Here is a 12,734-nt window from a genome sequence, read left to right on the forward strand (position 1 = left end):
AAACCTTTTGGGCAGAATGAGTCGGAATCCTTGGCAGAACTAAGACAAAGGATCCAACAGAATTAACATTGTATTTTATTTCTAAAAAATAGTTTTTAATTTTATTTACTTATTTGAGAGAGCGAGAGAGGGAGAGAGAGGATCCCAAGCAGGCCCCACACTGTCAGCACAGAGCTGGATGTGGGGCTCAATCTCATGCCGGGAGATCACGACCTGAGCCGAAATCAAGAGTCAGACGCTTAATGGACTGAGCCACCCAGACGCCCCAAAGTTTTATTTTTGACACGGCGTCTTCGTGGAAACGCAATTTTAAAGCCAAGGGCATGTCCATCGGCGGATGTGTTCATACACAAATAGGTCCACCCCCACAGTGGAATATAACTCAGTCACACGAAGGGGAGAATCACGGACGCCTGTCACAACATGCGTGACCCTCAAAACAAGACATTCGGTGAAATCAGTGGTCACAAAGGGCCTCATACCATGTGACCCCATTTACATGGAACGTCAGGAATGCGCGAATCCAAAGGGAGAGAAACCAGGTAAGCAGCTGCCAGGGACTGGTGGTGGGGGTGGAGACAATGGGGGGAGGGGTGGAGACAACGGGGAGTGGCCGCTAATAAGCATGGGGTTTCTAGTGCGGAGAGGGAAATGTTCCAGAATTAGGTAAGGGTGATGGTTGCATAACTATGTGAAGATACTAAAAACCACTGCATCACATACTTTAAGATGGTGATTTTGATGGCCTATGAATTATATCTCAAGAAAAGGTGGGGCGGCAAGTGAAACCTTAGTCACACCCTCATGTCCTCGAGCCTGGAGTTTGCTCCCACTCCACGTCTGGAGGCGTTCTGTCCCCAGGGGAAGGGCCCGCACTTTGTCTGTTGTAGTCCTGCTGAGGGACGTGCTGAACTGACGTACCCGTACTGTGTCGTCCCGGAAGAGAGGCCGCGTGGTTTTCAGCAAACGCATTCCCAGACGGGGAAGGGACGGGAAGAGAGGGGGTGCAGGCCAGCGGGGCTCAGATCCCCCCAGGCCCCTCAGAGCCCCCGGCCGCGCCTGCGTTCGTGCGCCTCTCCCGGCCTCAGTTTCCTCGGCCGTCGAGTGAGCGTCGGAACAGAGCCTCAGGGTTGCAGGGAGGACCAAAGGCGTCAGTGCGGGGCCATGACCATTAGGAACAGCAGAAGAAAGGGCTGAATGTCCTAGAAAGAGCTGCGGACGGCACCACGGCACCGGCAAGGCCTGTAAACATCGCCTCACACGCACGGTGCCCGAGACGCTGTCTCACTTCTCAACGCGCAGGACTGACAGGTGCAGAGCCAGGTGCCAGGTGCCCGGTGCCCACAGGTTGGCACCCTGCCCGGCCCTCGGAGCCCAGGCCGTGACACCGCGGGCGCACGTGACCTCTTATCCGTCGAGCTTACTCTCTGAGGGACCAGGAGAACATGAGGGGATCCCCTGGGCGGGGGGCACGGCGTGTGTTCACCCAAGTGCAGACACAACCAGCAGACCACCGTTTGCCCTTGGCCCTTCCTCCCCTGGTGTCATCAACAACGAATACGCTTTTAAGATAGTTTGGGGAACCTGGATGGCTCAGTCGGTTAAACGTCCGACTTCGGCTCAGGTCATGATCTCACAGTTCGGTGGGTTCGAGCCCCGCGTCGGGCTCTGTGCTGACAGCTCGGAGCCTGGAGCCTGCTTCGGATTCTGAGTCTCCCTCTCTCTCTGCCCCTCCCCACCGCTCAAAAAATAAACAAACATGAAAAATAACAAATATTAAGTTTCTGCCAGCGTGACATGAAATTCTGAGCACATCACCAAAGATACAGACAGATGAGGGCATAAACACATTTTACTGATATGGTGCCTGCTGGCTTGGCCCGTTACTCCCCGTGAGCTAGCAGCGAGGGCAGATTCAATTTCTAGTCTCATCCACGCTTTGCCAGCAGGTGTTAGGAATTACAAAACAAGCCGGTTTAATGAATATGACAATATCCCTGTCCTTTTATCATGCAAACGGAAGGAAAAAAAAAAAGTGTTGCTTTCCTGAAACTTTTCCTTTCTTTTGGCCAGGAAGCACTGTGTGTGTGTGTGTGTGTGTGTGTGCATGTGTGTTGGACCCCAAATCCTTCAAACAACCGGCATGACTTGAGATTATCCCACAAAGCTAACACAGCAAACGTGGATGCATAAGGAACACTGAGATTATTCCCAGAAAAAAAAAATCTTTTTAGAGTTTAACGTATTTGCATAGCGAACTTACAGGAACAGCACAGAGGACAGATGTACTTGGGTGTAGACACCTCAGTGAGGAGAGAGTATAAACGGGCGGAATCCACTGTGCGAGTACAATTCGGCAACACCTTTTGGTTGCCATCGACAAGCAGTTTGCTGAGAAACCCCAAACGCTTGCATGATCCAGGAAAACTTAACAGGCTTGTGTATAATTGTTACAAAATCCGGTTGCTGAACTTTCTCGCTGGGGCACTTTGACCTGCCTTCATGCTTTAAATCTCCACTTTTAGATGAAAAATTCGCACACAAATGAAAAAGGAGAAGTTGCCAATGCCTGATTTCTGCCCCTGTTTTTCCACTCATGATCACATAGTTGGGTGCCTTTTGGCCCCCTGGGTGGGGGGGCGGAAATCTCTAGTATTCGGGACCACCGATAACAAGAGGAGAGCTTTTGTTTTCAGAACGAGCAGTTTCCCATTTTAGAGGATTCTTAAGCATGTCCTCCGTGTGTGCCGCGTGCTGGCCGTGTGTCCCTTGGCAAAGTCCCTACAGACTTTGCGGGGGTGTCACACAGGCCGGTGTCTTCCCCAAGGACAACCAGACAGGCCTCGCTCACCTCTTGGTAACCAGCAACAGCCTCGCCCTGGATGCTCAGATGTGTTCAGGAGTCCCAAGCAATTTCTGCACAGGATGTTGGGAAGCGAAGTCCCTGCATCACTTCCGGGAAGGACAGTTCTCCCTGAGCGCCCCGTGCAGGCGGGCCCGGAAGGGTGAAGCTTCTTCAGCCCCCAGCAGAGGGCACACGCTTGCAGGTGCCAGTCATTGGCGGGGCCCTCACCACGGGTCGGCTGGTCAACCCGCAGGCAGTAGATTCTGCAGGAACCATGGTCTAGGGGCCTCCTCACCTCCCCGCTTCCTCCCGCGATGGAGCTCGGCCAGCCATCCGCTGGGCTGCGGGGTTAGAGACAGACGTGCGGAGGCTGCGAACACACCCCTGTTCCTAGATGGATCTTTGAAGAACAAAAACTCATACTTATGGACGATGTGTTGTTTGCTGCTGTCAGGAGTCAATATTTATTCGCCACGTACTCTGGGCCCAACGTGGCCAAGTTCTAGGCTACGTTCTACTAAGCTGCTCTTGCCGATAATGCTATTGGTACCCCATTTTACACAAGAGGACAGTGACGCTCATAGAGCTTCTGTGATTTAACCAGGACCACTGAGCTGCACAGGTGCTGGGCCAGGAGACTGAATTCTCAAAACTGTCCTCCACTGCCTCTCTGGTATCTACTCATGGATTTGATCAAATAGTTCAGAAAAAGCCAACGTGGATTACCTATTTATTTCCCCACGATTTACCACCTGTAGCTTTCTATTTCTAACCCCCCCACCCCCACCCCCACCCCGGGATTATTGCCATTCTCACTACCAGGAATGCCACCCCTCCATCCCCAACACCTATTCAGCCCCACGGCAAAGGCACAAGCCACTTCCCTGGGAGAACTTCCCCGATCATCTACACCGGAAGCAGTGTCTCCTCCCCAACCTTCCTTCCAGCTGCTACCAAATGCAGGCCTGCCTGGTCTGGTACATGTCCGTCTTGTCCCCATATGCACATCCATTTCCCTCCGAGGCCAGGCCCGGGTTCTTTCATACAGCTCTCTGCTTGATGATATTTGCTAAATGCACGGCTTCCCTACCCTTTCCGTCTCTCTTTTCTGATTCTCTCTGTTGAAGTGATTTTAAATAATTGAATTGCATCACAACCCTAACGTCTCTTCATGAAAAAGGAAACAGCCTAATGAAAACCTTCTTTTGGCTTTACATATTGATTTTCAAATTCGTATTTTACTTACGATAACTTTTAGTTAGAGATCCCCCGTTTTAAATTTTATTAGCATGCTCTGCCCTCATGATTAGCTATTAGAGAAAAGTCATTCATCGGGGAAAATTTTGGAAATCTGCTGGAATACCTAGCGTGTTAACTAAAATGTAGCTGAAGGTGTGAACAATAACTTTCAAGTTGGAAATACAAACTGGATGAAAGTTTTCTGGATTTATCTTCCACGTCAGTTCATTTTCAAATCTCCTAGTGAAGCCAAGTGGAACAAAATGCAAGATAAAGAAACAAAGAAGGGTAGATTTTTTTTCCAGGTAATGAAAGCACATGTTATGAAATTTTAAAAAGCAAAAGCATTTCAGGCATCAAAGAAAATTCTCATTTCCTCCTTCTCCGCTTATTTATTTCTGAGCAAAATATATTGTTTCAACTCCCAGGCTTAAGGAAAATAATCTTTGATATAAGAAGTAACCGTGGGAAGTCATTAAACTGCTGTGCTCAAGCCCAGTGTTCATACCACACTCGTTATCAAAGAGCCCAGGAAATGTACCCACTCAAGAGCTTGCCACACGCTTTGCAAAAATGGTTGAACTGAGAGATCAAGGAAGCTTTACTAGAAAACCAAGGCCAGACTCAAACCATCCTGCTGCTAAGGCAGGATCCTAGTGTGTCCACACCGAAAGGAGACACTGGCATGGGGAAGTCTTTTTTCCCTCAACGTCGAACGATGCTGCCTGTGAACCAGGCACCGTACTAGAGCTCGACCGTCTGGTCCCCACAGCAGACGGTGAGGCAGGCAGCACTTTCTGGGTCATACCCACCTCACAGATGGGGAATCTGAGGCACCGAGCGCACCGATCATGAGCTGACTCCGGAGTCTGTGAATGTAGCCGCCGTACTACACGGCCATGCAGAACTTCCCTGTCCGCGACACAGACGATGCCCTTTGGTCCAAGGGCGTTAACTCACCCGCCAGTGGTTAGCAGCAAATGTGTGATTCTGTAGATTCCGTATGGGACTGAGAGCCAGCTTTCTAGAATGTGCTTGCTAACAACTGCCACAAACATAAACATATGCGTGGCATCTACAGGATAAAACGTACACAACATCACTGATTTTTTTTCCAGCGACCTAAGAACACGCACGCCATTTTCTAAACAGATGCTAGAGTCGATAAATGCTAATCGAAAGGCAGAGCCACGATATTCGGAAGAGCGGTGTGGCACCTGCCCTCTGGGCTGGGCCGCGGGAAGCGGCAGGAGCCCGTGTGAATGCCCGGCAGGCCCTGGCTCTCCTTTGCTGACACGCCCCCAGCCCCTAATTATCTGTGGGCTTCTGTCTGCATTAAACTACGTGCTCCATGAGGGCGGGGGGCACGTCTGCGCTATTCACTGGGACACGTCCACATGCCCACAACAAGGTGGCCCCTCGGTAAGTATTTCTTGAAGGATTGCCTAGGGGAGTCAGGTTTTATATGTGTAAACATACGTGCACACACACACATACATACACACACATAAACACACACACACATATCGTCCATGAAAATGAGCGATGAAATAAATAAAAATAACCAAGTCTCCTCTTGACGCTTTGCCCACGAGCTCTGTCATACAGTGACACGTCCTAAAGGATGACACAGCAAGGGACACACTGTAGCTTCGCCAATAAGCACAATTGTCACCGCTCAGGGGCATTCTTTCCATTTCCCTGAAGGAAAGCCCTGAATAAATGCTAGGGACCAAAGGGAGTGGCTGTATTATTCCCATCAATTGACCTATAAAAGTATTCACTTTTGGGGCGCCAGGGCGGCTCAGTCAGTTAAGTGTCCGACTTCGACTCACGTCACAATCTCACGGTTCGTGAGTTCGAGCCCTGCGTCGGGCTGTGTGTTGACAGCTCGGAGCCTGGAGCCTGCTTCGGATTCTGTGTCTCCCTCTCTCTCTGCCCCTCCCCTGCTTGTGCTGTCTCTCTCTCTCTCTCTCTCTCTCTCTCTAAGATAAACATTAAAAAAATTTTCAAAATGGGGCACCTGGGTGGCTCAGTTAGGCACTCGACTTCGGCTCAGGTCATGATCTCACGGTCCGTGAGTTCGAGCCCCGCGTCGGGCTCTGTACTGACGGCTCAGAGCCTGAATGAACCCTGCTTCGGACTCTGTGTCCCCCTCTCTCTCTGCCCCTCCCCTGCTCATGCTCTGTCTCTCTCTGTCTCTCAAAAATAAATAAATATTAAAAAAATTTTTTTAAGTATCCACTTGTGTCCAATCGTTAAAACAAACAGGGAAACCACACATGCCGCGAGCATCTGTTTTTTCTGTGACTCTTCAGCGTCCCCTCTTCTGCCAGAGTCTACCTTCCTTTGGGCTTTTCCTCATCTCCTCCCCATGGACATGGTTGCTCAAAGTAGAATCAACTGGGTGCCTGGTCCTCTTCTTGCAAAAGGGTGGGACGTAACCCAAGCTGGAACTCAGACCTTGAACAGAAGGATCCAGAGACTGAAAAGTGGATAGAGCTCATTTTTGTCCCCCTCTCCCGTGGGGCGCCTTGCATGGAACGTCCCCGACTAAGACTCCCCTGGCTTCTGGAGCTTCCGGGCTCTTGCAGAAACCCAAGCCCGGTCTCCAGCCTCCCAACACTTCTCTTGGTGACTCTTGTCATCTTCTGGTAAGTTGCATTTGCTGGGGTTGGTCTGACGCTTGCAGCCGAGGGGCACTGGCTGGGCAGCACTTTCTTCTGCCCTGGGGTCTCCCTGTGGCTGAGCTCCGTGCAGACAGGATGAGAGGAGCCACTGCTGCCCACACCTCACTAATTCCCTAATACCACATGGCGCACTGTTCGAGACAGCTCGGCTAACCAAGTCAATGTGCTTTTATGCTGAGAGGCCCTGCATAGGACCTGGAAAAGCCACAGCCCTCCCAAAGTGTGTACTCCGTACCTAAAGAGTTTATTCAGCCTCTGAGGTTGGCGGTTAACAAAGGAGGGGACGGAGTGAGGAGGACCGGACTCACATCAGACGCCAAAAATAACGGTAATGTTCGGGGTGGTCGATCTCACACATGACACAGCCGTTGAAGTGTGGGTTTCGGTGTGTCCCAAGGTTTGACTCTGACCCACTTTTCAACTCCATTAACCCACTGATGTCGCAGCAAGGACTCAAATTCAAGCGCAAAGTTGGAGTCCCCTCCTCGTGCTCCCAAGTGATGTTGGGTTGAATCCTTGGCGGTGAAAGCTGACAGATGTTTGGAAATCTTGTAACGACGAAGGGAGAGCTGGTTTCCACGGAGCCGTCAGGTCCCCACAGAGCCAGGCCTGCATCTGGGGCCTTGGAGGGCGCATACGTTTAGCGGGACTCTCACTCACCCACGCCAGCCAGCGTGGCCAAGTCGGTGATGTTCACACTTCAGATTGGGAAGCAAATCATGAAATCGATTTTGGGGTAAAAACAAGCTTTTTAAAAGTGACATGGAAGAGAGCAGTGAAGAGAACAGAACTGAATGAAGCCGTAGAAGCCTTTGTCTAGTAAAGCTGGTTTCCGGTGCATGTGCCCCCGTGCGTGTGCGTGTTCCTACGTGTGTGTGCGTTTGCACGCACGTGAGCAGGGCACCACGTACCGTGTGCTGGGTTGGTTCCTGCCCACGCCAGCCACATATGCACACACACATCTCAACTCTCTCTAGAATCATCTCCCCTGATAACTTGAAACTGACCATGCTAGAAGCTTCTATACCGTGGGAATAGGCCAGTCGGGCTTCCAGACAATAGGGCTCCCCTGTCCTGCTCCCCAGGAGAACTAGCTGTTGAGCACTTACCAGCATCCCCGCCCCCCATTTTGGTCACGAAGCAAACAAACAAGACGCTAGCCGCGTGAGTCACTGAAGGATCTGAGATGTGTGTCTCGATAGATCAGTTTTGTGTCTTTTGTGGGACACAGGGAATCAAGAAGACAGGTTGTCTGCACGAATCTGTGACTCGTTGGGTTCAACGCGGCCTTATTTAGAAGCTCAAGTTATTCTGTCTGCTCGGTGACACATCAGGGTTTTGTCGGTGACTTTCGTTGTCCCTTAGATTTGATAACGACATTTTATGAACAGGGATATGTTGCTGTGGCCTCAGTGTTGTGTCCCCGCCCCCCAAATTCATACATTGAAATCCTGGCTCTCAAAGACAATGGTGTCAGGAGGTGAGGTCTTTGGGAGGTGAGTGGGTCAAGGCGGTGGAGCCCTCGGGAATAGGATCCGTCTTACCCAGAGGGATCAGGTTTCGCAAATGACCCCGGAGATCGTCCTTGTCCCCTTCCCTGACGTGAGGACACAGGGAGAAAGTGGCCGCACCAGAACCTGACCGTGCTGGCACCTTCCTCTCAAGCTTCCAGCCTCCACGACCGTGAGAAATACTTTTCTGTGGCTGGTTCGCCATCGCGCCAGTGGGATTCTGTCGCAGCCTCCCAAAGGGACCAAGACACGTACAACTGGCGAGACCCCAAGCCTTCGCTTCTGCATGCAGGCCCTCTCCAGGGCGCGGTGCTGCGTTACCCTAAGCGGACTCGGGCCTGGAAGACGTGGTCTCCCTCGGCGGTGCAGGAGGCGGGCGAACCCTAGCGGAGCTCCAGGTTGCCGTGCTGGCTCCTGCTTTTGCTGAGCAGCAAACGTGCACCCAGTGGATGTGCTTCCCCATTTCCTGCGGGGAAGGGCCTTGTGGAAACGGTGCTTTAGAATCCTGAGTCATTTATGGCCAGTGACTCTCAGGTCATAACCCTTCACCGAGGGTCCCGGGACCCCTCCTGAAGCGCCCCTTCCCGGGCTCCCCTCTCCCGTCGCCACTTTGGGTTCTGAGCTGCACGCAAGCAGAGGAGTGTGTGGGCTATCAGTGCACCAGATGGTCCTCAGGGCCCCAGTAGGTGGTCCAGTCGGTGGGGCCTCGTCTTGGATCTGCATTCGTTAAGCAAGGGCCTGTCCTCAGGTGTTGTGGGCTTATCAGGCTAGCTTGGAAAGAGCGAGGAGGGGCCCCTGGAGCTTATGGAATCAAGAAGGCTTCTGGCGACATGCTCTCCAGCATCACCTCGGCCCAGCTTCGCCTCACCAGGCTCCACACCACCGCCGGGCCCCTCATCCTGGAACATCCGGTCCAATCAGCTCATCACGAGGCGGAGTCGTCACAGCCTTCGGCAAAGCCACTCGTCACCTGCTTCCAGGAGTTAAAGAAATAAAAAGAAACTACAAGGGGCGAGTTGTAGGGCCTCTGTGCGTGTATGTGTGTGTACACATGGGTGTGTTTAGTTACTTCCCAGCACCTGCTTAAAAATAGACACTTTGCACGCCCATTTCCAGGCGGCCGTGTGGACCCGCGGCTCCTCTGGGGAGTCCAGAGAGGGCCTGCAGGTCTGGGCACAAAAACGTGCAGTTGAACCACTGTCCCCTCGGTCCCCCGCCCTGCTGTCCGACCTCCTGCCCGAGCCCACAAGTTTCCCTGTGCTGAAATTAGGGGGGAAGAGACACATTTCTGGATGTGCACTGTTCTTTCAGAAGTAGGCAGGCAAAAGTTAGAGGAAAGGGATGTGTTCCGAAGGCAAATGGTGGAAAAGACATCTTCCCTCTGGGAAGTGAGAAATAGCGGTTGACTGTTCAGTACACACAACAAAATAATGGCCGTGTCTCTCCTGAAAGGCTTTGGATTGAGAAGCCTCGAGAACGTAGGGGCACTGCGTCCCTCACCTGGAGGCAACGGGGCTCGAGGGGAGGATCCCGGGGCGGGGGGGGGGGGGGGTTGGGGGTGCAGGAAAGGACTATGCCCCCCTCCCCCCGCCACACACACAGCAGCTCCTGTGTCTCCTGGTCACTACTTTCCTGGGAAGGGGTCTCTGTCATGCACTGGGTGCTTCACGTGTGATTCCAAGAGGGCCACCTCCCGACAGGTTTCCTTCCAGGAAACACGGCACAGGAAGGGTCTGCTGGAGGAGTCGGGTCGTCTTCTGTTCAGTGCTGGCAAACGTTTCTGCTCACCAAGCCTTCTTCCCCACGTTTCTTCCACCCCGAACGCGAGCACTTTATAACAACTGTTCCCCCAACTTCGGCCACTTGTGTGCATTTTCATAATTTGTCCTATCTGCAAACCATCTGTACTGCTGCTGATTTAATACCTTTTTTGAAGCCAATTCCATTTATTTTTAAAGAAAGTGTTCATAGTTGGAAAGCCAGGATCATGCGCCATAAATAGAATGTAGCCATGAAAATGGAAACAGTGGAAAACAAAAGCCACATCGTTAAATTCTGTCTGAGCCTGAGGCCTTCTCTCTTGGTGAGCAAGGATTTTAGCATCAAACTAAAACTTTCTCTTCCAAATACACTCTTCAAACAGAAGGGTGGAAAGAGAATTAAAATAATCATCATAATAGGGGTGCCTGGGTGGCTCAGTTCGTTAAGCATCTGATTTGGGCTCAGGTCATGATCTTGTGGTTCATGAGTTCGAGCCCTGCATCAGGCTCTGTGCTGACAGCTCAGAGCCTGGAGCTGCTTCAGGTTCTGTGTCTCCCTCTCTCTCTTCCCCACTCCCACTCTGTCTCTCTCTCTCTTTCAAAAATAAATAAACATTAAAAAAAATTTTTTAGGGGTGCCTGCGTGGCTCAGTCGGTTGAGCGTCCGACTTCAGCTCAGGTCATGATCTCGCAGCTTGTGGGTTCAGGCCCCGCGTCGGGCTCTGTGCTGACAGCTCGGAGCCTGGAGCCTGCTTTGGATTCTGTGTCTCCCTTTCTCTCTGCCCCTAACCCACTCGCATTCTGTCTCTGCCTCTCTCAAAAATAAACATGAAAAAAATTAAAAAAACATTTTTTAAAATCATAATAAACAACTCTGCCACTAGGGGACTTACCATTAATTAGTCACTGGGTATAATCTTGTTGCCACTGACGGGCTGGCACTGAGCAGCCGTATACGCGCGTGTAACGTGCATATGCAGGTGTACCTATGAGTGTGAGTACATGTCCCACCAAACACGTGGAGGGATTACGGGGCCATTCATTTTCCATGTTGCAGATTCTAGCCCTTGATACATTTATTAGGTTAAGTAGCCTTTTTCCAGGTAGACGGGTTGTTTTCCCAAAGTCCTCGAGACAAGTGTGTGTCCCCCACCACGTGCCTTGTGGGTCCCCAGGGAGCCAGAAAACCTACAGCGGGGACACTGCAAGACAGATAGGACTCGGAATCGTGTGGGAATCCACACTCAATGAGGTTCTCAGGGGCGCCCCCGTCGTATAAAGCGGGGGAACACGGCGGGGTCACAAGCTCAGCTAAACCCAGGATGGTAGACAGGACAAACGTGGGCGATGCTCTTCCCCAGGCAGGTGCCGTCTGCTGCCCCCCGGAGGACAGGAGCTGCTCCTACAGTGTCACACCCCTGCCGGCTGGAAACACCAAGTGTGCTTCGTTTTCCAAGCTGCTTGGAGGAAATCAAGGTTCGTTCTCAAGACATGTGTCCCCCCAGAGTCTCCGAATCCTGAGCACTCAGACCTGCGTGTGGAACAGAGCAGCACCTGCTTGACCTGCGTCCCCGTCCAGGGGACAAGCGGATACCCCAGAGGCCCGTGGAACGAGAGGCAGGGTCCCCCGGGCCTTCCACCCTGCACTCCCTGGACAATGGCTACCAGCATCTCCCCGGGCCGAGTGGCTTTCTCGTGCTTACAGACAGCCGTTTTCCAAGCCACTTGGCTCCTACACGTGAGTCAGCCAATTAATCTGCTGCTCGGCTGAAGAAATAGCTCTGTGTTCGTTTGTCGTGCAGTTTCAGGGGCTTTCAGAGACCGTGAGGGCCACACATGAGGCGTGCCTATGCACCGGCTTCGACTTTCTCTTCACGGGACTTTCTCCTTACGTGACTCCTCTGTGTTTCTGTACAAACCTAGCCTTTGTAGCAATAAACTAGCCGTAAAGATTTACAAAGCCTCATAATCTTGGTGTGGTTTTCATTTCTAAAAAGGCAGACTCTAGTTATTTAAAAAGGAAGAAATTTGGCTAGAAAAGGAACGTCGGCTACTTTTGGGAAATCCGTAGAAAGAAGCAAGCAGGGATGAGGGCCATGTGTATGGCACATCAACTTACTTCAGGACCCACGATCACCATGTAAACATTAGGCTCTTCTCGATGCCATTCTTGGGAAGAAAAAGAGAAAAAAAATAATGTTAATGCTTTTATATCACAGCTGAAAACATTATTAAATTTAACATTAAGTTCGTGATAATACGAGTTATTTCATACTATTTGGCTCTCGTTCATACAGTCAAATTATATGTAAAATAAAACCCTGGATTGTGAGTAACTTGTTCTGCACGTGTTCCACAAAACGAGCAAACATTTCTAATAAATTTTAACTTGATCAGTGAGCGATGTCTTGCAACACGAGTCATACATGATGTGCAATGTCACATGATCACAGCTGAGCCAATGGTTCTCTCTCTCTTTCTCTGCAGGATTGTGGGTGATTATCTCCCACACTCGGTCTCAGGCTGTGGTGTCTGGCAGAAATCAGTGATTTTTCAGAATGTTAGAAGGTGCCCACAACGGGCACTGGTGTATTTTCTGTCACCTCAAAGCACCTGTGGACAGTCCTTTGCTTTTCCAGACAAGAGTGAGCTTAGAAATGCTTTGCTTCATTCCAGGTCAGGCTGCCTG

At 51.3% G+C, this 12,734-nt stretch overlaps 1 protein-coding gene across 9 annotated transcripts in view; it reads right to left on the bottom strand.

Annotated features, from left to right (window-relative positions):
* GLT1D1 (glycosyltransferase 1 domain containing 1) overlaps window positions 1-12,734 on the bottom strand; it is a 92,712-nt gene that overhangs the window by 21,819 nt on the left and 58,159 nt on the right. For all 9 annotated transcript variants that reach the window (XR_014135847.1, XR_014135846.1, XR_013551416.2 and 6 more), the window contains one exon: window positions 12,165-12,214. Coding sequence is in view for 5 of the 9 variants with exons in the window: in XM_060612068.3 (XP_060468051.1) it covers window positions 12,165-12,214 (50 nt within the window). In the remaining 4 variants the exon portion in view is untranslated. The remainder of the gene's footprint in view (window positions 1-12,164; window positions 12,215-12,734) is intronic.

This window comes from Panthera onca, chromosome D3 (assembly GCF_046562875.1).
Source record: "Panthera onca isolate mPanOnc1 chromosome D3, mPanOnc1 haplotype 2, whole genome shotgun sequence".
Taxonomy (NCBI): domain Eukaryota; kingdom Metazoa; phylum Chordata; class Mammalia; order Carnivora; family Felidae; genus Panthera; species Panthera onca.